This window comes from Scardinius erythrophthalmus, assembly GCF_964197995.2.
Source record: "Scardinius erythrophthalmus genome assembly, chromosome: 23".
Taxonomy (NCBI): domain Eukaryota; kingdom Metazoa; phylum Chordata; class Actinopteri; order Cypriniformes; family Leuciscidae; genus Scardinius; species Scardinius erythrophthalmus.
In genome coordinates this window covers 22,262,532-22,287,847 of record NC_138243.1, presented here as the reverse complement: position 1 = coordinate 22,287,847, position 25,316 = coordinate 22,262,532, and the positions used below count along the sequence as shown (strand labels likewise).

Genomic DNA, 25,316 nt, shown 5'->3' with positions numbered 1-25,316 from the left:
GTGGTCTGTCCATGCACGTCATGTTGTGGTTATTTCAGTCCTAAATAAGATTATGATTATGATTAAATACACTACCGTTCAAAAGTTTGGGGATGGAAAGATATTTGAATGATTTTGAAATGATCTGCATTTATTTATTTGATCAAAAATACAATAAAAACTGTAATATAGTGAAATTTAAAAACTGTTTTCTATTTTAAAATGTCATTTATTCCTGTGATGGCAAAGCTGAATTTTCAGCAGTGATTACTCCAGACTTCTGTGTCACATGACCTTCAGAAATAATTCTAACATGCTGATTTGCTTCTAAAGAAACATTTATTATTATCAATGTTGTTACCAGTTGAGCTGTGTGATATTTTTGGATCAAATGGATCAAAGCAGTGATGGCAAAGCTGAATTTTCAGCAGTGATTACTCCAGACTTCTGTGTCACATGACCTTCAGAAATAATTCTAACATGCTGATTTGCTTCTAAAGAAACATTTATTATTATCAATGTTGTTACCAGTTGAGCTGTGTGATATTTTTGTGGAAACCGCGATGCATCTTTATCAGGATTCTTTGATGAATAGAAAGCATTTATTTAAAATAGAAATCTTTTGTGACTTTTGATCAATTTAATGCATCTTTGCTAAATAAAAGTATGAATTTCTTTACAAAACCAATTCTCCTGGCCCCAAACTTTTAAACAGTAGTGTAATTACAAAATGTATGGAATATTATTGATATGTTGATATATTTTTTAATAATACAATTTAATATTGTAAAAACAGCCAGTGTGAGATTTATGGGAAATTTTTTATAAATTATTGATAAATAATATACTTATTTTAAAATATTTATTTTTTTAATATAATCTTTTAAAAAATATATTTAATCAAAGTACCGTTCAAAAACATAATATATAAGAAATGTTTGGTTTCTTCTGATTGTTTCCTGAATGACATTTTGTTCACACAAAGTCCCATCAGTTGGTCTTCCAACTTGTATTTCATTCTGGCTTCTCTCTTCTAATATTCTTCTTTTTTCTGTCCATGGTTAACTTTAAGAACCCGAAGGCTCTTTCATAAGTTTACTTCCTGCTTGTGGCTCTTCTAATGTTCTGGCTATGAAAGACAAAAGAAAAATATTCAGTTGCAAAATTGAAAATCTATGTTTGGAAATTTTACTTCGTCTTTACATTGCAGGGAACTTCTATAAAGTTCTTTTTATGTCTTAAACATAAAAAACAAAGGACTATAACAAACAGGACAGTACCTGAGTTGATGCTTTGCATTTCCGCATCCTCTTCAGTGTTTTCTTGATTTCTTTTCAATTTTGCTGCAAACATAAACATCACCATTGAATATATACACAACAATAAACACTGAAATATTATGGATTGAGTTCTGTACACTGTATTACCTCTGTATTTTTTTATAACCAAAGTGATTGCGAGAAGAGCGATTAATCCTGCGACGATACCCAGCATCCACAGATTATATTTAAGAAAATCTACAAAGAGAGAGAGACAGATGTTTAAAAAAGTAAACTACCTCTATGCTTCAACAGGAAATGAGTTTAAGGTTTGTTCCAACAGATTCATTATTGGATGGATAAGTTCATGGATCAGTGGATACCTTTCCCCTGCCTGGAGGATGTAAGAACAACACGGGTCTGGATCAGATGGCGTGTCTTTGCTCCTGAGAGGGCACATGTGTAGATTCCAGAATGCTCTGAGCCAACAGGTTTCTGCAGGTTTAGTGAAACATCCCCTTTCAATGCATTTTGCTCTTCTAGTTCTGCATGATCCCAAGAGCGGCTGGATTTATGGGTCCTGCTGTCATACTCGAGGACATCTGTGGTTTTGTTTACTGTCGTAAAAGTCCAGACGAGAGAGAAGGACTGAAGGTCCTTGGGAGCTCTACATGGAATAATCAGGTCTTGCCCTTCAGAGCTGGTAATTTCTGTTTTGTACATGAGACAACATTGCTATTATCACCTTCATAAGCATAACATTTATAACAAACATCTGTATTAGTACTAAAGCATTTATCAGAAGTTTTACCTTGCAGCTTTAATGAAGCTGTCCATGTCTGCGTGCCATATTTGGAGGTGATGTTACACACATATATATGATCAAGGCTGTTGTTCTGCTGTTTTAGGACGCTCTCCACTGTAAAGAGGCCCTTTTCGCCAGGAGCCATGTGGGTTTCGGGCTGCAGGGCAGCAGGAGGTAAACTGGGCTTTGTGCTCCACTGCACCACCGGAGCTGGGTAAACTTCTTTAGTAGAGCACCGAATCAGCCCAGAGGGATCGGTGTTAATGAAGATCGCACTGATGGGGGCTGGAGGACATTCAATGAAAAAAAAATTAAATTAACTTTTTTTAAATTGATAAAAAAGTAGCAATATCAATAAAAAAAATATTGATATTTAAACTCGATTAATCAGTACAAATTCAGCCTTTGTCAAAACAGAATTGGCCAATAATAATTACTATTTTTACTAAACAGGGCAAATTAGTGTGAGAGTGCAATTTCCCTAATGACCAACGCAATCTACCAAAAGCCGCGCCAATTACAGGTAAGTTTAAGACATGATTTATCTTTAAATAATGGCGCAAATACCTGCAAATTGAATAGCGCAAACCTTAGTAAATCAGCTTGCATGATTCATTTAAATACTCTTCTCTCATAAAATGTTGCGTCTGATGCAATATGCAAAAATGCAAATGCAATAAGTTCAGCCACAAAAATCACCCTGTCCATGCCTTTTCAGCGCTAATTTTTCACTGCGTGTCTTGAGTAAATCCTGACAGTAGTTTTTTAATGCCAAAAAAGGGTTTGTATTGGTAGCTATTAGTAAATCTGGCCCTAAGACTTCTAACTATGAGGACAAAATTTTACATTAATTTGTTTTAGATTATTTTTTATCCGTTTGCTAACTGAATAAAAGAAGCTAAAAAGTATGAATGGGGCATTGTGTTCGTAAACAACTGAATGAACTAGGACATCTCGTTTGTGAACAAAAACTGAGCAAATGTTAATAAATAACTTGTTTTGGAAGACTTCCACAAAAAAAAAAAAAATCTGTTGAATGAATTGCTCAATGACTCTCATTACACAAAAAGACTCACTTCTCACCACCTACTCTAACAAATCATAAAATCAATCTGAACCAATCTCAAGTGAAGTTATTTACATAATAAAGTCACTGGAATTAATCAAAATCTTCATCACTACAAATGGATAGGTCATTATGGCAGTGTTTCCCAACCCTGTTCCTGGAGGCACACTAACACTAAAAACATTTTCCAACTCTTCCTGTTCCTAATCAAACACCTGATTCAAACCATCAGCTCATTAATAGAGAAGGGAAATAGAGGGATCAGATAAGAGAGACATCCAAAATGCACACTGTTGGTGCTCCAGGAACAGGGTTGGGAAACACTATAGTAATGTTACCCAACGAATATACACTCAACTAAAGGATTATTAGGAAAACCATATATGGTTGCCAGCAGCCATATCACCCTGTAGCCCAAGACTGGTTGCCCACTGAAGCTAAGCAGGGCTGAGCCTGGTCAGTACCTGGATGGGAGACCTCCTGGGAAAAAACAGGTTGCTGCTGGAAGAAGTGTTAGTTAGGCCAGCAGGGGGTGCTCACCCTGTGGTCTGTGTGGGTCCTAACGCCCCAGTATAGTGACGGGGACACTATACTGCCAAAAGAGCACCGTCCTTCGGATGAGACGTTAAACCGAGGTCCTGACTCTCTGTGGTCATTAAAAATCCCAGGATGCCGTTCGAAAAAGAGTAGGGGTGTAACCCCGGCATCCTGGCCAAATTTGCCCCTTGGCCTCTATCCATCATGGCCTCCTAACCATCCCCATATACTGATTGGCTTCATCACTGTCTCCTCTCCACCAGTAAGCTGGTGTGTGGTGGGCGTTCTGGCGCAATATGGCTGCCGTCGCATCATCCAGGTGGATGCTGCACATCGGTGGTGGTTGAGGAGATTCCCCCCTTCTATGTAAAGCGCTTTGAGGTCTCAGATAAAGCGCTATATAAATGTAACGAATTATTATTATATAAATACTGTGTTTGACCCCCTTTCGCCTTCAGAACTGCCTTAATTCTACGTGGCATTGATTCAACAAGGTGCTGAAAGCATTCTTTAGAAATGTTGGCCCATATTGATAGGATAGCATCTTGCAGTTGATGGAGATTTGTGGGATGTACATCCAGGGCACGAAGCTCCCGTTCCACCACATCCCAAAGATGCTCTATTGGGTTGAGATCTGGTGACTGTGGGGGCCATTTTAGTACCGTGAACTCATTGTCATGTTCAAGAAACCAATTTGAAATGATTCGAGCTTTGTGACATGGTGCATTATCCTGCTGGAAGTAGCCATCAGAGGATGGGTACATGGTGGTCATAAAGGGATGGACATGGTCAGAAACAATGCTCAGGTAGGCCGTGGCATTTAAACGATGCCCAATTGGCACTAAGGGGCCTAAAGTGTGCCAAGAAAACATCCCCACACCATTACACCACCACCACCAGCCTGCACAGTGGGAACAAGGCATGATGGATCCATGTTCTCATTCTGTTTACGCCAAATTCTGACTCTACCATCTGAATGTTTCAACAGAAATTGAGACTCATCTGACCAGGTAACATTTTTCCAGTCTTTAACTGTCCAATTTTGGTGAGCTTGTGCAAATTGTAGCCTCTTTTTCCTATTTGTAATGGAGATGAGTGGTACCCGGTGGGGTCTTCTGCTGTTGTAGCCCATCCGCCTCAAGGTTCTGCGTGTTGTGGCTTCACAAATGCTTTGCTGCATACCTCGGTTGTAACGAGTGGTTATTTCAGTCAAAGTTGCTCTTCTATCAGCTTGAATCAGTCGGCCCATTCTCCTCTGACCTCTAGCATCAACAAGGCATTTTCGTCCACAGGACTGCCGCATACTGGATGTTTTTCCCTTTTCACACCATTCTTAGTAAACCCTAGAAATGGTTGTGCGTGAAAATCCCAGTAACTGAGCAGATTGTGAAATACTCAGACCGGCCCGTCTGGCACCAACAACCATGCCACGCTCAAAATTGCTTAAATCACCTTTCTTTCCCATTCTGACATTCAGTTTGGAGTTCAGGAGATTGTCTTGACCAGGACCACACCCCTAAATGCATTGAAGCAACTGCAATGTGATTGGTTGATTAGATAATTGCATCAATGAGAAATTGAACAGGTGTTCCTAATAATCCTTTAGGTGAGTGTAGTCCTAAGCCACTGATAAACCCATAATGGTCAATGACTACTAATCACAGACAATACATTTAAAAATAAATCAATATATATCAAACCTTCCACTGTTGCAATAACATATGTCTGAGTCTTATTGTTGACCACACATTTGTATCGTCCTTTACTCCTTGTATCTACTTGTTTCACAAGCAGCGATGCATTGCCCTTGGAGACGTTGTCGCCGAAGAGCCACACTTTGTCATTGCTGCGCCTCTGTCCCGCCGGCTGTAAACTGAGTATGAGCGCATCCTGCTGGTACCACTTAATATTCACATCAGTATTATTGGGCGTGAAAGAGCAGGGAAGAATACAGTCCTCAGAGAAGATGCAGGTCACACGAACATCTGCAAATCAACAAAAGAGCTTTTAAGATATTCTTGCATTTACGAGAATGAATTATGAGTTTCATTTAAAGTAGGGGTGTCCAATCCTGCTCCTGCAGAGTTCAGCTTCAACCGCAGTTAAACACACCTGAAGCAGACAATCAAGCTCTTTCTAGGAAATACTAGAAACTTCCAGACAGGTGTGTTGAGGCAAGTTGGAGCTAAACGCTGCAGGGCAGAGTTTGGACACACTTGGTTTAAAGGGAATATTAAATAAATTTATTAAATTTATTAAATATTAAATAAATCTTTCAACAACGTATAACTTTTAACTTCTCTGCTGAAAAATCCATCATTGCTGAATACTAGCATAAGGTATGTTTTGCGCACTGGTACCAGCTTGGGTTGCTGGTTTGCCGGTCCCCAGCTACTAAAGAGCTGGTGGACTGTAATTTGTATGCTGGTATGATCCCAGCAAGACCACAACAAACGGTGCGTGTAAATGTTGTTGGAGAATGTTGTCACTATTATGGTGATTAGTGTTCCCTTTAAATGGGTCCTTCACTTTGGTTGACTTTCAGCAATTGTTGCAGTGCAGGCTGTCACTATTGTCTATAATATTAGTACTGTATGTCATGCTCCTGACTGCAATGACATTAGTTCTTTTAACATTTATTCCTTTTACCAAGTTTACAACTTTTGGGGGGTTAGTGACTGCCAGCTGGATTGTGACACATGAATGTTCCCAAATGTGCATGAAAGTCCTTAAAACAAGTTTTAATTTTCAGTGATGCAACAGAAGATAAGTACAAAATTATTACATTCTGATTTGTCTTTAGAATGAAATGTGATTGAAATGTGATTCACAATTTTTTACTTTATTCAGAATTTCAGATGACTCTGCTGGTCCATCTGCTAGACCAGCATAAACCAGCCTGGACCAACATGGAATCAATGCAGGTTTTTTGCAACAGGGTTATATACTGATTTAAAATATTTTTGGGTGTTAAGATACTTAAGCTGAAAAAAAAAAAAGAATTCTAAAACAAAATACCAAATATAACAACATTATTTTAGTTATGTCATTTTCATTTTTGTGATCTAATACAATGATCATAGTATGTTGAGAAGGCTCCAACCTTGCCATTTCAAAACCATCAACTTCTTACTAATATTTCCTTTTAAAGATGTTGCTGGATTGATGCCTTTGTCGTACAGTATATGTAAATCTCCACCCTCAGTTTCCTAACCTCATGGTAAGTACATGTGTACAATACATACATAAGTGCACCCATATATATGCCACCTTTTTTCTCAGAAAAAGTTAGTTCTACTGCCGCTGTTTGCTGTCTGTCCTTTTCTATGGGTGATTACAATTGTGTATTCACCCAGATCATCATGCTTAGAGGACCACTTATGACTGTGATTGTTTAGCATTCAACACACTCACCTTATCGGAGTCTGCAAGAAGATTGTTTGGCTATAAATACAAAATAAACAGCAGCAGCAGTGTGCATGACTGCATGACCTTTATGTTGTGACACTGGCGTAGCGGACTGAGATTGCACCAAACTCTTCCACAGATTAATTGGCATTGATTATATCGATCATTGATTATATTGATTATATAACATTGATTATTGTCATAAGAGTGATAAAATCTCATATGGAATAGTTGCACTAATGGATCAGTTGTACTTCTGTTTCTCATCTTATCTTGATGTCATGCATGTAACGCTTTCCTTTGTGCTATGTGTCTAGTCTAGATCTATTATTGAGAGTCCCTGGAGACGTCTTGGCTTGTCGAAATATTCACAGTGACTGTGTTAGTCCAAACAGATGACGGGCCGGAGTGCATTCTAGCAGACTCACTCATCTCCTTCACTTGCAGACTATAACAAGGAGGGGCTCAAAAACGCATTAGCTGAAATTCTGCCTCCACTTGAGATCTAAGAGTAGCATCCACTTCAATTACATAATAAGGTATATTTATAACGATTATTTATCTTTCCTGGCATCTTTTTTAGTTTGGCTGTTGATCTATTGCAGGAATAATGCCCATTCAAAATAAGTGGCCCAATGAAACTGGAAAAAGCAAAGATAAATCACCCACTTCAGATGAATAATTTATTAGCTCAAAAATGCATTTTTGTGTCTCTATTTGAAAGCCTTTTTTGAGAAGACTCATATAGATGATAGATAATACGCAGTTATATATATATGAAAAACTTGAAAATGAAAATGACTAAAACTGAAGTATAAATAAATTAAAACTAAAAGGATTTTAAAAACTATTAAAATATTCAACTAAAAAAATATATATTATTAAAATAATAAATATGAATAAATACTACAGTAGTACATAAATAATACTAAAATAACATATATTTTGAACCTATATAATAATTTATAACAGCAAAAGCAATCAATGGGTAATATCTAATATTTGTTTCATTTAATTTGAGTACTGGAAAGAATTCCTAAGCAGGAACTACCTAATAACTAGAAAACAGATGTCTCTAAGTGGTCTTGCCAACATTCATAACCCTATTCCATCCACTTGAATTACATAAGGTATATTCATAACGTAAGTCTTTCCTGGCATCTTTTCAGCTTCACTACAAACATGAATTGATCATAAGTGACCTAACTGAAAGTAGCACTCAAACAGAAATCAAAGCTGATCAATAGCGAAAAGAAAAATAATAAGTAAATCGATCACTTTAGATGTGCGATTCATTAGCAGAACTTTGAATAGCTTCATTTCATAAAGGAAAGTGGCATTCTTTATAAATAAAGTGGTCAAACTTTGGACCTAAAAATTAATGACATACTGGAAAATTAGAAAAAAGTTACTCAACTTTTACAAACAATATCAAAAATCACGATAAAAGTTAATCTTACCTGAAACCTTACACTCCACTAAGGAAGAAATCCATAAAACAACATAAGCGCCATAGAGAGTCCTTGACATTCTCCCTCACAACAATGTAATGAAGCGAAAAAGAGTTGCGGGACTGAAAGAGTAGAGCAGAGAGAAACTAAATTGCTGAGAAGATGAGACTCTTCAAAAGAGTCTTTCTCAGGAACGTAATCAGACCCTGTTCCTCTTTACTGCTTCAACAGCACTGACAGGCAAAAAAAAAAAAAGAAGTATCCCTTGGGTCCACCTGAATGAAGTGTTTGTGAATAAAAATTTAGAGGCAAGTAGAGAAAGTTCCTCAGGTGATTTCTGAATATTGACTCTGCTGTGTAATCTTGCTGAATGAGAGAGAGAGAGAGAGAGAGAGAGAAAGAGAGAGAGAGAGTAGGAGGACAGGTTTCCACGCCTCTTTCATAGATCATGAGTTGAGTCACTAAATGGCAGCTGAAACCCTTAACCACATACCCTGTACTGCGAATGACTTTAAGATAACCTTCCCACATCCCCCCAGGTCAACCTTTCTGAAGTTCATTGTCTTTTCTCACCACCTTGTTCTTTGTTGAACCTTTGCTAAATTTAGACATGCTGCAACTGTCCTTGCCACCTTCTTGCTCAATTTGCCAAACTCTAAGTGTGGTAACCATGCGGTGCGTACCTAGTAGTGGATTGCAGTAACCCTGATGATTAGTAAAGATTCGCATGACGTCAAACAGTTGTTTCCTTCCTGGAAGGAGCCTTTAAGATGGCCCAATAAAACTTTAATAGTTTTTTTGTTTTGTTTTTTTACATTCCACAGCTACATTTGACTGATGTGTAATGCATAGAATGAGTCCAAACTTGTAGTATTTACAGACTTTGACAGGTGCAAGTTGTCATACCAACCTTACAGGTTAACAAATGCACAGGCTTGAGGAAGTGCGCTCGTTGACTGAGCTGATCTAGTGCCCTCAGGCTGTAGCAGAAATGTGGTCAATGTGTGTGATGACATGGCTGTGCTGGTTCAGTTCTGCCAGCAGGGGCAGTCCAGTAAATACATTCCTCCTGGCTTTAATCACACTGCACACAAATGTGATTTGGTGTTCAAATCCAATCTTTAGGATTGACAGTCCGCGTCTGTCTGTCTGTCTGTCTGTCTTTACGTTTTGACTTCTTCCAATTGTATTTAGGCTTCAAAATTCATAAAAGTTGTGTTCAATTGTGAAGAATATCACAATGAACAAAACGTGTAATAATCATTAGCATTTTTTAGTCATAGGCCTTATTTCCTGCAATAATCCAAAAGCCAATGAAAAATTCCTATTGGGTTTTTGTCGAGGGAACCAGGGTGATGCTATTTTCTGGGTTGGCCTACAAAAATATGTCATCCCTGCACCACTCTAATCTATCAACCACTGAGAATATTCCATCAGGTCCACAGAGGCGGAGCTGGACTGTCAAGCTCCACCCATTATGTCCAGACAGGGGAAGCTGGATGTCATTTGGCTCTGCAGTGAGCACCACTTGGAATTGGTAATATAATGTGTTTTAGATAAATTCAAGGAAATCAAAATCAGACTTTTGTGTGTCATTTTTATATGTTGTGGACACAGAAAAATAAATATGATTCTTTGAAACTAGGGTGCAAACAATGTTCAGAGTATATCAAGCAGTTCACAAATAGTTTTAAAACATATTATTTCCACTTTTTTAAGTATCAAAATGTACCCATGGCTATATCATATACTGTACTTCACAATTTTGTGATCATCCTGTCATTCAGTATTTGGCCACAAGAGGATGTTTGTGGAATTTGAATGAAGAAGAGGGGTGATTGTGGAAATTACCCTTTGGCTGTGATGGTGGAGCAGCTTTTTATATCCTTCTTATAATGATTAATGATCTGAATAGAGAAGGATGATCCTCGTTCAGCGTAAAAGAGCAGCTTCCTCTAGACACAGTGAGGCACGTGCACGACTCCCTTAGATGCCACCACTCTTCTGTGCCCTCAATCAGACTCTAATCCTGGATTAGAGGAGCATGTTACTGGTCTGGGGGATTACTGTTCTGCTAGCTGCAATTTTATTATTGATTGTGTGCCACCATGTTTTATCTGATATTCGGTTGGACTACGGTTTATTATTCTTTTCTATATACAGACTCTGACTGTCTCTCCTCAATTCACCTCTCTTTTGCTTTTGTCACAGGGAATGATTTTTATTGGAACTCTTTTTTTTTTTCTGACAATCATTACAACTATTGTATACTTTTTATCATGCATTTATTAATTGTTCGGCATTTCCACTATGAATAACCATTTTTCCATGACCATTTTTTCAAAAGTTAGTGTACTTGGTTTCCAAGGAGGAGACAACAGTGTCAGTGAAGGTACATGAGATCAAATATGAGACATGATGTAAGGAAAAAATAAGAAAATCAAGGTAAATATCACTTCAGATTTTTATTATGCATAATTTCTGGTAAATTTTGGGCAAAATGTGAATATATTAGAAAGGCAACATTAAAGGGTTAGTTCACCCAAAAAGGAAAATTCTGTCATCACTTACTCACCCTCATGTCATCCCAAACCCACAAGACTTTCGTTCACCTTCGAAACACAAATACAGATATTTTTAATCAAATCTGAGCGATTTCTGTCCCTCCATTGACAGCTACGCAGCTACCATTTTGATGCTTCAAAAAATTCATAAGATTTCGTAAATCTAATCCATATGAATTTCCTGAAGAGACATGATCACTTTATATGATGAAGAGATTGAATTTAGACTTTTATTCACATGTAAACATAATACACGCATCAGTTATGATAAACAGAAGCTCAAGCATGTTCGCTTGACGTGCAAGAACCAATCAGGTTCATTCTTGCGTTACGCAGCCCATTTGAACCAATGAGGTTTGTTCTCGCACGTCAAGCAAGTCCGGGTGAGCTTGTTTATGTTCGCTGATCAATATTTATATATGAATAGATGTCTAAATTGAATCTGTTCATTGTATAAAGTGATCGTGTCTGCATAGATGATAGATAGATGGATGGATATTATGTTATGCTGTTATATAATATATAGCATTCCTCCATCATCTTGCTTTTGTCTCCTAAAGGAAGCCTCTCTTGTTCTCTCCCATCCCTGTTCAGTCTCCCTCTATCACCCCTCCCAACCTTTCATCTCACCATCATCTCTTGATCTTCTCCATGACTGTAATCCTCTATGAAGCGAGTTGAGATGCTTCTCACAGATTAGCCTGATGGTGAGTCTGTACATCATAGCAGCATGACAGCCAGAGACACATGCAATTACAGAGAAACCTTTACGCTTCATCTACAGCTAGAGGTTACTCAAAATGCAAGTGATTTGTAAAAGACTCTGTAAACACACATAAGACTACTGACAATGTTAGGTTTATGTTGACGGACATGAGAAGACTAGTAATTTGCAGAAATTCTTGGGTACTATTCTCAAAAAAGAGGGCTTGTTGCTTTTTTAAGCAACCTGATGGTACAGTTAACTCTGCTTGTGATGCACCTCCCCTTCCCCATGGAGTTTGTAGGTTACTGAAAGATTTCAGCAGCTGCGTGTAAGAAGATTAGGGAGGAATTAACGTCATTCCTTTGTCATTATAGAAATAAATTGATATTTGGTTATAATCAGCGGGAGGGGGATGGAGGGAGAGCACCATGTCAGAAAAGCAGGCAGGCTTTTAGGCAGGGTGGGAAACGCAGACCGCCAGGCATATACACACAAACACGCATGCACAAAAGTGGAGCTCAGAGGATTTTACATGGCACCATGTAACATGTGCTGCACAGTGTGGATCTAAGGGTCGTTACGGTGTCGGAATGGGCGACACTTCCAGATGGAAAGGATGCTGGGTAAGGAACTCCAGAGAGTTAGACTGATCCCACACCGTCTCTGTGTTTCTCCTCACATCAGATCCTGGACCTCAGGCCTCGGCCATGGACTTTGCTCTCACGACACTGAGGCTGATGTGCCTGGCTTGGCTGTGGCCCGTCGCCCTGCTCAAAGGAAGCAACACCCAAAACCAGCGCAGGCACAAGGACGTCTACCTGGGTGAAAACACACGGCACAAACATGGAGGGTGAGGATACTTTTGCTAGCTCCTTGCGCTCATTTCTTCAGCTCCTAAATGCGTTTGCAGAATGCTGTTGTAGATTGAACTTCACTTTGTATATTATCAATCAGCTCTATTCTGTTTAATTTAAATACCCGTGTCAGTCTGTTTACACTCTCGGTCTTATTTATTGTGGTCTCGTCCCTGTGGATTGATGTGTACGGGTTTATTTGAAGCGCTGTGTTATGACCTGCAATTTGGGGTTGTTGGATTGTGTGTGTGTTTGAGGGTATAATTAATTGTGGATAAAGGAACTCTGTAATTAGAGCTCATGGTTGAGCTGGGTATGTGAGATAAAAACAAAAACAGCACTGGATAGTAATTTAGTCTTTAGTACTGATCCGGAGGTAGGTCATTCTCAGGTAACAGTGCCATTTGTGGCAGAAAGATTTTTAAGATGGATGGATGGGTGGGATATAGATAGATAGATAGATAGATAGATAGATAGATAGATAGATAGATAGATAGATAGATAGATAGATAGATAGATAGATAGATAGATAGATAGATAGATAGATAGATAGATAGATAGATAGATAGATAGATAGATAGATAGATAGATAGATAGATTGTTACATTGTTATATGGTATATTGAGGTTGAAGTATTGAGCTTGGCGAGGCCAATGTAAGTGTGAATATTTCATAACAAAAACATAATAAATATAGTTAAAGGGAAACTTAGATCTGCTTTTGGCAATTTTTCTATTATGTCACTCTTTGAAATATGATGTCAAAACGGAAAACACACTAAAGCTATCAAATAATGTGACTGTTATTACATTAGTAGTAGTAAGTCATAGAGACAAAAATGGCACCTGGAAATAACCCAGACAGGGTCAAATCAAAATATTTTAATAAGAGGCATATTAAGTCATAGTTGTGGGAAACTTTTGTATTGCTGTCTTGTGATTAGAAAATAAATACATTCAAAAGTATTAGTTATATCTCATGATAGATATATCTGTCGTAGTGCATAAAATCATCTGTGATCTTGTTCCATATTGAAGTGAAATTAATTTCTCTAAACAAGCCTCTCTTCCAAACCTCTTGTTTTAGTCAGTGCTGATGATTTACTCAGAATGTAACCAAGAACTTGTGTACAGGTTTGTTTCTGCTTATGTCTGTTACAGCATAAAAATAAACCTTCCCCATTTTGTCTTCTCTCAAACAGACGAATAGACTTAAAAATGAAGAAGTCTGACAGCACCAAATCTTTGCTGATTAAATCCGAGCAGCTTTTGCGAATCGAGGATCACGATTTCGCCATGAGGCCTGGTTTTGGAGGTGAGGGATTCTGTTCTTTCAAAAGGCTCTTATGTATTACTTTTGGCTTTGCAAAGCTGGTATTGATGGTTGTATTCTTAAAACACATAATTGTTGCTTTACTGAGCATTATGTGTTATCTTGGTCTTTATCGTTTCTTTGAATGATTTTGGGAATGTAATCTTATTCAGCACAGTTGGCACAAATAAATGGCGGCGTAACATACAACAGCTGCACTAATACAGCACAGAGATGCACTACAGATGGGGCAATTTCAGGACAGAGTGAGAGGGAAAAAAAGAAACCAATGATGTGATTAACCAAAAATCTGCTGATGGGAATCGTGATGCGTTTTTCTGATGGAAATCACATACTCCACACTGCGAAAGCCATTTATGTAAGCAACAGGAAATGACCATAGCATTAGCATGGACACAGATGATCCTCATGTAATGAGAGGCTGTGTGTAGGAGACACTCATGAGGAAGAGGAGGAGGATGTTTGTTGAAAATCTTGTTGTTGTTTTTTTGGTTATAGATAATTTTTGTAAAATAGAATTACATTTAACACGATTCTCTGAAAATATCTCATTCTCACATGCATTTTAAGCTGCTTACTGTCTATAAAACATGCTATGCCGATAGAGATACCATCCATACTTGCTGCTGTACATGTTCATCAGAATGGGGTTAAGTACTCTGTTCTGCCTCTGTTACACTGGCTGAACTCAAGATCAAGAGCTTTAAAAGTCACAGTGGGGCAAATGACCAGAATGTGATTCTGGCGCTGAGATTGTCAAAAATAGGTTAGAATGTCATATGCAGTATGTCCGAATCAGAAAAAAAAAAAACACTCTGACCCAGATTGGTAGTAGTGCCAAGCAGACAATACACTGAGGACAGATTTGTTTTATGCACAGTAATCTGGATTATTATTCCAGTTGGTCTCTGAGAATGTAGCTAAATTTTGCAGGCTAGCCAAAGGTTACTGTTTTTAGAAAAAGAACATGGAGTGGCGTGCTGTTTTTCCAATCAAATAATCATCTGTTCTATTACCTAAAGGGACATGGTGGTGGAAAAGATTTGGGATGGGATGGGAGAAAAATTTGCATTCCCTTGCAAAACTTTTGTGTTTTCTCGCAAATCCTGTTGTGAGCTCTGACAAACACTTCCTGTTTAATGTCCCCCTGGCAGTGTTGCAGTCAGACAGCTCCGTACCTTAACAATGGAGCGGTTCATAGAGTTTGAAATCGGACTTGTCTCTCAGCCTCCTGCTCATAGAGACCAATTTATATTAAAAGGCTCGTTTTAAAGAAAATTGGGTTGTAGCTTGTTGTCGACGTTACTTTGTTTGGAAATAGGTGTCATTTGTGTTTTAACGTTTAGCTCATGAGTTATTGACCCGGGAAGTTCAAATCTGTGAATATATTGGCAACTTTACTGAACTCCTTGAACTAAGCACTGACTTTTGGGTCCATTTTGGTGATGTTCTGGAAATGTATTTGATAAGTATTGAAACATTATAATGATCATGTGATCTTATATCATACAAAAGCTTTACATATAATGATATATACTGCAATTACTGGTTAAAACACCTAAAATACACTTTACTTTATATTCTCTTAAAAATAAAGGTTCCAAAACAGGGTTTCACTGTGATGCCGTAGAGGAACCATTTTTGGTTCCCCAAAGAACCTTTTTTTTTGTTTAGTGTAAAGAACATTTTAATAATCATAATCTAAAGAACCTTTTTCCACTGTAAAAACCTGGAAAGGTTCCATGGATGTTAAAGGTTCTTAATGGAACCATTTTTAAGAGTGTACAAATATATTAATTTCAATTTAAAATCTTGATGTTGATTAAAAAAAATCTATGTAATATATTGTTTAGCATGGTACTGAATGATTTACAATGGTGTTTACATGGCACTCCAAGGTACTTCAAAGAATACCGTGGTATATGTCCAAAAAATGGGTAGTACATGATACTTTTTTGTTATTTTGTGTGCTAATCCTTACATATGAACACTGAGATAGAGCTTTATTTTAGTCCAGATTAGGGAACATCAGTCGTGCTGGTGGTTCTCTGAAAACAGCGAGAGGTTGATAATCACACAGAGTCATGTGCGCTGAGTTAAGTCTCTGTTTGTAGGAAGCTTAACATCGCTTTTCAGATTGTATTGGTTGATGACAGAGTCATGAGACGACCATTTTAACATTTATTTGACACTGACACTTTATATATAATTTCTGAAAGTTAGTCAATGAAATGTTATTATATCGAATTTTTACTATTTGACCTGTTTAGTTTGTAATCTGAAAGAGGATGAGCATTTACAAGCTGTAAACACTGGAATTTCTCATAGCACTTTTCGATCAATGAATAAAATAAGGTCTGTGGCAAAATCTGATTTTCAGATGTTTTTGCAGAGATGATTCAGTGATGGATACTTTTGTTCTATGACTCAGAGAGAATGCAGCTGGTCTCACTCCAAGTTTTTGTTTAACGTGGTGCAGATGTGTTGGATTTCTATGAAGAGTTGAGAGATTGATGTGTTTATGTTCTGAAGAAAAGCAGCTGACACAAGAATGCTTAATTCAGATAGATGCAACTATGATAGTTAAACACAAATTTGCCATGTCTCTCTGCTATGAGAATGCAAATCGCATAGTCTTTCTCTCACAAATATTTACATTTATTGCCTCCATTGATGTAAGTTGGTGGTGATCTAAGATGGACTATGAAGAATTTGATTCTAAAGGGACAGTTCGCCCAAAAATGAAACTTATCTGTCATCATTTTACCCACCCTCATGTTGTTCCAAACATGTCTGAGTTTCTTCTGTTGAACACAAAACAAGATATTTGGAAGAATGTTGGTAACCAGACAGTTGACGCAATTGAGATATTAAAGAGATCAGTTTTTGTTTTTATTCTGTGTGATCTTTCTATCCGTTTCTTTTCCGTTTTTGACACTCTGCCTAGGTTCTGCTATTCCAGTGGGCATCGATGTGCAAGTGGAGAGCATTGACAGCATTTCAGAGGTCAATATGGTATGTGTCTGCTCTTTTATAAATTACTTTTAACCTTTAAACTGTTGGTGGGCTCTGCACACCCTCAACTCCTATTGCTAGTCATACATCAAGCTTAAATCCTCGAAAATTTAAACAGATTGGATTCACAACTGAGGCAGAGGGCAAATGTCAAAACCATCACGCACGCAACAAAGACCTCCAGGATAGCATGCTAAATCCATAGACATGGATGCTGAACTCAAGTCAACACCTGTTTTTAAAATCTAAGCCATGAAAGAATAAAGGCTTTTTATATTTTTCTAAAAACGAATTACTCAATAGTTTTTTCTTATGAGTGAAACCATCCCTTACAGCCAAAGAGCACCGAGATGCCGAAGTTACACCCCGTGCAGCACTTCTTGCATTTGTTTGGCAACAGCCAACAGGCATAATCATATATACACAGTGGCATTCAAAGTATAAAGGAGTGGCTTACGTAAACTGACACAACTTTTTCATGTCTTCTGTGGGCATAGGACTTTACCATGACCTTGTACCTTAGACATTACTGGCAGGACGACAGACTGGCCTTCCCCTCCAGCAATAACAAAAGCCGAACATTTGATGCCCGGCTGGTGAAAAAGATCTGGGTGCCAGACGTCTTTTTTGTTCACTCCAAGCGTTCTTTCATTCATGACACCACCATGGAAAACATCATGCTCAGAGTCTATCCAGATGGAAACATTCTTTACAGCGTCAGGTAACACTTCCTGAAACCAGATGTTTTTACAAGAACTGTGAAAGAAGAAAGAGTTCACAGGAAAGAAAAGCTGTTTACTTTGAAGTAAATTTTAGTGCTGAAGATACAGTAGTTTATTCAAATATGGAAAAATACTGAGATCTCAGTAATTATTCAGTCATAATCTTCCCCTTCAGTGAGCTTTTGACTTGAGAACTGCAGTCAGTGAGAACTCCAGATCTGGGGTGCGTTTCCCGAAAGCATCGTTGGCCAACTATGGTCGCAAGTTCCGTCGTTACCAATAGAGTTCAATGGACATTGCGATGAACTTGCGACCAGTTGGCCAACGATGCTTTCGGGAAATGCACCCCTGATCCAGTTCAACTGAATGATTTGTTCAGTGAGTTGAACTCAAGATTCAGATCATTCTGATTCATGACTGTTCTTTTGAACCGGTTCAATCCCGTGAATCTGAATTGGTTCGTGCATTGGACCGCACTTTTGTTTTGTGAGAACAGAATTATTTGGGATAATGTTGCAGTTTTTATAAACACAATAAAAAAATAAAAAGATTTGTCGATTCATTAACCAAACCTGAATTATGACTTCAGAAGATTTGGAATATGGCCTTTTTTTATTGCCATCTATGAACTGTTATTGAATGAAAAAATAGAAATGTAATTGAAATGTCAATGTTATTTCATTATTCTTTATACACTATTATAGTTCTCATTTTAATTTTAGTTCAGTGTTTTGTAATTTTTTGTGCTTTTGACATTTTTGTTAATTTTTCTGTTTGTTTGTTTTCAGTTAGTAATTGTAGCACTTATTTCAGTATTTAGTCAAGTTTTTCATCTAATATTCATATTTGATTTAATTTCAGCTTTATTTCAATAACAAAAAAATATTTAGTTAGCATATCAACACTGATCGCAATATACTTTCTTGTTCCACAGGATAAAGTCATACAGGTTGATTTGTGTGCAACCAAATTCCATTTATTTACTTTACCTGGCAAATAAGGTGTGGTTTTCTTTTAAAGACTTCTGAAAAGTTGTACAATAATTTTTTTCCAAGAAGTACCAGCAAGTGTAGGCTTGTGTAATGGTCAGGTGTGCCCGAACCAATTCATGAGCATGCTGGGTCAGTTTTCACTTCGATTCATCTCAATTGTTTCTATAATTTGATGTTTTGCTAAGCACAGTATCACATGTCTCCATTTTGAAGGGACATTTTCAGTCTCTTTGTAAGTGATTTGTTAAGGCTGCACTGAATTGTGAATTGCAGGATCACAGTGACGGCTCTCTGCTCAATGGACTTCAGCAGGTTTCCTCTAGACACACAGAACTGCTCTCTAGAGCTGGAGAGTTGTGAGTATGACTGTCTGAGTTTGAACGCATGTGTGCATGTACACTGAACAGTAAGTACTGTCAACAAAGTACAAGGAAGTAGTTAGTCAAAGCACTTCGCTCTCAGTATACCTGCAAATATATCATAAATGGACTTTGTTAAAGAGACAGTTCACCCAGAAACGAAAGATTCTGTCATCATTTCATTCCAAAAATTTCTTAAGCACCAAGTCAGCCTATTAGAATGATTTCTGAAGGACCATGTGACACTGGAGACTGGAGAAATGATGCTGAAAATCCATCACAGGAATAAATGACATTATTCATTATAATGACATTATTTTTCTCAACATTACTGTTTTAGTGTGTTTTTGACCATACAAACGCACAAGAAACTTCTTTCAAAAACATAAAAACATTTTTGTAGCTTGACAGCTACTTGGTCACTATTTTCTTTCATTATATGTCAAAAGAGCAGCATAAATATTCCTGAAAACTTTTCCTTATGAGTGAAATGGACAAAAGAACATCCTACGTGTTTGGAAAAACATGATTATGATGACATAATCTTTATTTTTGGGTGAACAACTTCTTCAATACAGTGCAACAGTCGGGTTCCAGAGGTAAAACTCCATTCATTCTTTATAGGGACACAGTATAAACCTTAAAAGACGGCCCTTGCACACTGAGTCCGAAATTTTCGCACGTTAAAAAATAAATACGACCTCACGTTATGTCAATCACGCTCGTACACTGCCTCCGAAACTTTCGTCCGTCAAAAAAAATCGAATCAGGTTCGATTTTCTGCATTTTTCGCATCCGTAGCAAGCTTTTTGAGTAGTGTTTTGACAATTCAGAGCCACCGAATCACGAAAGCGAAAAAACGCATGCAATAATTTCGGACTCAGTGTGCAAGGGCCTTTACTGTGAGCAGCGAAGTTGTTAATCGGTAGCATTTGCTTCTGTTGAAGCCGTCAGCGGTCAAATAATCATGTTTAACAATGGAATTTATGGTGAAAAACTACATAACCCATGATGCTTTACAGAAAATTCCACCAATCATAGAGAGTCGAAACAAGCAAGCCACGCCCACACATGAAGAAAATTGGTCTACTTACACTCAGAATATTCCAATACATATGCATATTTTGCAATAAACTTAAAATATATTGTTTAATACTGTATAGATAATCAATTTTAACATGCATATTTTACATTTCTCCATGGTTTTTAATTTGAATATGCTGTTTGCAGTGCTTAGTTCTTGCACACCTTTGTATTTTTGTCCGATTCTCAAATATGTGTTTCAAATCAAATGTTTCAAATCAAAGTTTGTAATGTTATGATTCACCTCGCAACTGGTTGGTGGACTTTGAAATCCCAATAAGAGAAATGAATGGAAAGCTATACTTCTAGAACCAACGCCACTGAGAAAGTGTGCGGGCACTGTTGCACTCTATAGAAGTTTCTGGATTGCAAGTGGTTTATCATCTTAATACCCTTCTTTATTTACTTGCTAACAACAGCCAACAGTCATATTTAATCTGATTCATTGTTGCAGATGTAAAATAATTGCATAGATGAACTGGTTTAAAGCTGCATACAGTCTCTTTCACACATAACACACAGATTTACATGGGCCTCAGCTTCAGAGGAGAGACGACGGAGATGGTTTTGGATGCTCTGTGTTTTCTCCTCTGAGGGGTGCCGTTCATGTATCTTCAAAGAGAGTTTGCTGTCTCATACATCCCTACTTCCCTTCACACGTTTCTTTGCTCTCTTGAAGACGCGTACAATGAGAACGACCTCATGCTCTATTGGAAGAATGGGAACGATTCATTAAGGACTGACGAGATTGCACTCTCGCAGTTTTTTATTGAAGAATTCCACCCTTCCTACGGGCTAGCCTTCTACAGCAGCACCGGTATGTCTGCTTCACTTCCTCCTGCATGCTTTTATTACCGTAGTACCATGTGGCTTATCACAGCGAACCAACATAGAGTCCAGAGAATGAGATATCCCAGCATTACTGGCTGAAACGGTTGGATATATGCGGAGATCTTCCTTCTTTTGCCTTTGCCAGTGTTAACAAATACTATACACTACTGTGCAAAAGTTTAGGGTGGGTAAGGTTGTTGCTGTTGTTGTTTTAAAGAAATTGATATTTTTAATCAGCAAGGGTGCATTACATTGTTCAATAGTGAGACTTTTATAATTTAAGACATTGATAATTATGGGAAATGTTTCCTGAGCAGCAAATCAGCATATTAGAGTGATTTCTGAAGGATCATGTGACACTGAAGACTGGAGTAATGATGCTGAAAATTCAGCTTTGCCATTACAGGAATAAATTACAGTTTAAATAGATTTCAAAATAGAACATTGTAATATTATTTCACAATATTAGTCTTTTTACTATATTTTTGATCAAATAAATGCAGCCTTGATGAGCATAAAATACTTATTTCATAAACATTTAAATATTGTCCCCAAACTTTTGAATAGTAGTGTATGTGTATAGAAATATAATCCATGATATTTCTTATTCAAAACATGTTTTGTGCCAACCCAACATTTATTTATTAATATTTAAAAGTTATTTGAACTAAATCATCTAACATGTATGAAATGATGTCACTAAGTTCATTATTCTATTAAATATTTCAAAAGTATGATCCCTTTCTTTTTTCTTTTTCTGTAATAAGGTTTAATATTGCATCGATATTTCTTTATTGCATCGATGGTTCCATAAAGAACCTTAAACATCCATGGAATCTTTCTATTGCACAAAAGGTTCTTTATAGTTTTGATTATTAAAATGTTCTTCATGCCAAGAAAAAAATGGTTCTTTTTAGGGCACAGGTTCTTTGGGGAACCAAAAATGATGGTTCTATGGTTCTTCTATGGCAGGGGTGTCCAATCCTGCTCCTGGAGGGTCACTTTTTAACCTCTAAACTCTTCAGGACAGTGGCCGTCCAGGACCGAGTATGGACACCCCAAACCATGTAGGTTTAATCTCTTTCTTTCTTGTTCTCAGTGTGTGTTGTAAATGTCCTGTACTCTCTGTTTCTATCAGGCTGGTATAACAGGCTGTACATAAACTTCATCCTCAGGAGACACATATTTTTCTTCATGCTGCAGACGTACTTTCCCACAATGCTAATGGTCATGCTCTCCTGGGTCTCCTTCTGGATCGACAGGAGAGCTGTGCCGGCTCGTGTCTCTCTGGGTAAACCTCGTCATTTTAGAATCCTATCCATTAGCAACCATGGTGATTACGATTAAAAACTGTATTCTGTTTATTTGTTCTATTGAACTGGTCTGATCTCAACGTAAAGCCTGTGACAGGCAGTTTCTGTCAAATCGCCCCAGGTGGATTTGTAATGAGCTGTGTGCGGTTTACTGCGTCCTCTCTGGTTGTAACAAGCACAAACCGGTTTAGAGAGAACAGAGTTAAATTACCTCAAAAATACCTTGATACTCAGGCCAGCAGGCGTTAGACACCCAGCCAGGAAGTTGCCCTTTTCACACATGTCACTGACATCATAGCACATGCCCACAGAGAGACACAATACTGTGGTTTTTGAACAGGATGGAAGAATTCCCCACACTGTGTGTTTTCTTAAGAAGGACTATTTCTGCAACCAGCAGTGTGTAAGAGTGACTACTTTAGAGTGAATGTGTTCTGAATGTCATGCATTTCTCACACTCTCATTTCCTTTTACTCACAGTTTGACATCCATAATCTGGGGGCTCTTGTGTGAAATGTAATAAATGGAAACATTGTTTGCTCGTTGAACTTTTGACCTTCCTCTTAACGTGGCATGGCTGTTACCCTCTTTCTCTTTCTTCTGATCTCCTAGGAATCACAACCGTGTTGACCATGACTACTATAATAACGGGAGTCTCGGCATCAATGCCTCAGGTGTCTTATGTGAAGGCGGTGGACATCTACCTTTGGGCCAGTTTCCTCTTTGTTTTCCTGTCGGTCATCGAATACGCTGCCGTGAACTACTTCACTACGGTGGAAGAGATGAAAAAACTTCAGAAAGGAAAGGTCAGGGTCACACACTGATCAGAGGTTATATATGGGAATATTTGCTCTGCTAACTGTGACCAAGACTGAATATTCTAAGTTATATGTCGCCCCCTATGGTAATTTTAAGGCAACACAAATTCATTGCGAAAACAAAAGTTTACCATCGTAACCATAGTTTCTGCCAAAATACTATAATAATCATCATTTGTAAGTAATATAATTTTATCAACAAATTAAAAAAATGTCATTGGTGTAACAAAACTTTACCTTGGTAACCATACTTTTCTGGCAAAATACTATAATAATCATCATTTGTAAGTAATATAATATAAATACATTTATTTTTGTATTTATGATTTTATCAACAAATTCAAAAAATGTCATTGGTGTAACAAAACTTTACCTTGGTAACCATAATTTTCTGGCAAAATACTATAATAATAATAATAATAATAATAATAATACAATTATTAATTTATACTATAATATGAATAATTAATATATCTAATAATTTTAATAATGAATTATTATTTTATTAACAAAATTAAAATAACAGATTTTAAAATCAATAAAAAAATAATTCTTGAAGATAAATAAATGCATTTATAATATTATTTTTAATTTTATTAACAAAATTAAAGGATAAATACTATATAATAATATTATATATACTAATATATTATGTACAAATGATACATTATAATATAAATATTATGTAATAATATGAATTATTAATAATAAATAATCTAATATAAATACATTTATTTATTTTATATTTTAACAAAATTAAAACAACTTAATTGGACTTACAACACTTTACCTTGGTAACGATTCTGTCAAATGATTATAGTTTCTAGCAAAATATTATAATAATAATAATAAACTTATAATAATTATTAATAATAATGATATAAATATAATTCATAAATAATATAATATAATTATTTTTATTTTTCAATTTTATGAAAATTAAAACGATAAAGAGATTTTTAAAGCTTCTTGCAATGGTTGAAAGAAAACCTATATTAATTTATTTTGGTTTTACAGTAGTAACAACTCAAATCAAATGGGTTACAAATGGCATTAGTTGACTTTAATTTACAATTTTTTTTAAAAAATTATCATTATTATTTTGTACTCCATAACAGATATTCCCTGTATATCTTTTGCTTCCTACCAAAGCTTCCAGTTCCTTACAACGCATCCCAGGCTATGGCCTACGATGGCTGCTTTCACGATGAAATTGACGTGTCGCCTTTCCCCGAACTCCCCACCACACCCAGCACCACGCGGACCATCCCGCCCAGGGCCTCTTCTACTGACCCGCCACCCACCGAAGGCACGAGACTTTGGAGGAAACGTTCAGTGGGCAAAAACATCCGATTCATAATGAGCAACAGCTACATGATTGACTCGTACTCCAGAATCATCTTTCCAGTGGCATATCTTCTCTTCAACATCATCTACTGGTGCATCTACTCTTGATTATGTAGCTTGGGTTTGTCTGGTCAGTTGCTGTAAAATCTACAGTACTGTTATTGCACAAGACAAATGGACAAACGATTACACTAAGCACAAGTGACCTGACAAAGTGGACAGTGTTGATAAGATCCATATGGACATTAAATATGGTTCATGTGTAAAAACTCTCTTTAAACAGATCTTTTAAACATTTTTTTATTCCTTATAGCATTTGAAGCCATGTCTTTTGTCATAAATGAACTCTAAAACACAAGGAGCATGTTCACCTCATTTAAGGATATACTGTACAAATGGCTGCTTATAACTTTTCTTATGAGATCCATCCACCATCCCAGCTTTATCTACTCAACTCGGGTCTCTTTCTCAATGTGGAAACCAAGACAACCTGCTTTATTTGCTTAAAAATTATATGAACGTGAATAAAATATATCAAATAACCCCCCTTCTAGTTCTAGTCTTGTATAGTAAGACTTTTGACTTAGTGTAAAGTTTGGGAACAGCCCACTTGAAATATACTTCCTATATTTTAAAATGTCATTTATTTATGCGATGGTAAAGCTGAATTTTCAGTCACATGATCCTTTAGAAATCAATCTAATATGCTGATTTTTTTTTTATCAATGTTGAAAACTGCTTAATAGTTTTGTGGAAACCAGTTCATTTAAAGGGTTAGTTCACCCAAAAATGAAAATTATGTCATTATTGACTCACCCTCATGTCGTTCCAAGCCCGCAAGACCTCCGTTCATCTTCGGAACACAGTTTAAGATA

At 36.9% G+C, this 25,316-nt stretch overlaps 2 protein-coding genes across 2 annotated transcripts; one reads left to right on the top strand and one right to left on the bottom strand.

Moving 5' to 3' along the window:
• Nucleotides 1–904: 904 nt before the first annotated feature.
• On the bottom strand, nucleotides 905–9,008 carry hhla2a.1 (HERV-H LTR-associating 2a, tandem duplicate 1). The gene is made up of 7 exons (XM_081355235.1): nucleotides 8,515–9,008; nucleotides 5,347–5,631; nucleotides 2,050–2,328; nucleotides 1,622–1,948; nucleotides 1,407–1,496; nucleotides 1,260–1,322; nucleotides 905–1,108 (listed from the first exon to the last, which is right to left on the bottom strand). The coding sequence occupies exons 1-7, from the start codon at nucleotides 8,582–8,584 to the stop codon at nucleotides 1,047–1,049; spliced, it is 1,176 nt and encodes a 391-aa protein (XP_081211361.1). The 5' UTR covers nucleotides 8,585–9,008; the 3' UTR covers nucleotides 905–1,046.
• A 3,057-nt stretch (nucleotides 9,009–12,065) lies between these two features.
• On the top strand, nucleotides 12,066–24,988 carry gabrr3a (gamma-aminobutyric acid type A receptor subunit rho3a). Its single transcript, XM_081355233.1, has 9 exons — nucleotides 12,066–12,625; nucleotides 13,831–13,943; nucleotides 16,909–16,976; nucleotides 17,474–17,697; nucleotides 18,964–19,046; nucleotides 20,812–20,949; nucleotides 22,102–22,254; nucleotides 22,889–23,082; nucleotides 24,247–24,988. The coding sequence occupies exons 1-9, from the start codon at nucleotides 12,483–12,485 to the stop codon at nucleotides 24,547–24,549; spliced, it is 1,419 nt and encodes a 472-aa protein (XP_081211359.1). The 5' UTR covers nucleotides 12,066–12,482; the 3' UTR covers nucleotides 24,550–24,988.
• The last annotated feature ends 328 nt before the right edge of the window (nucleotides 24,989–25,316 follow it).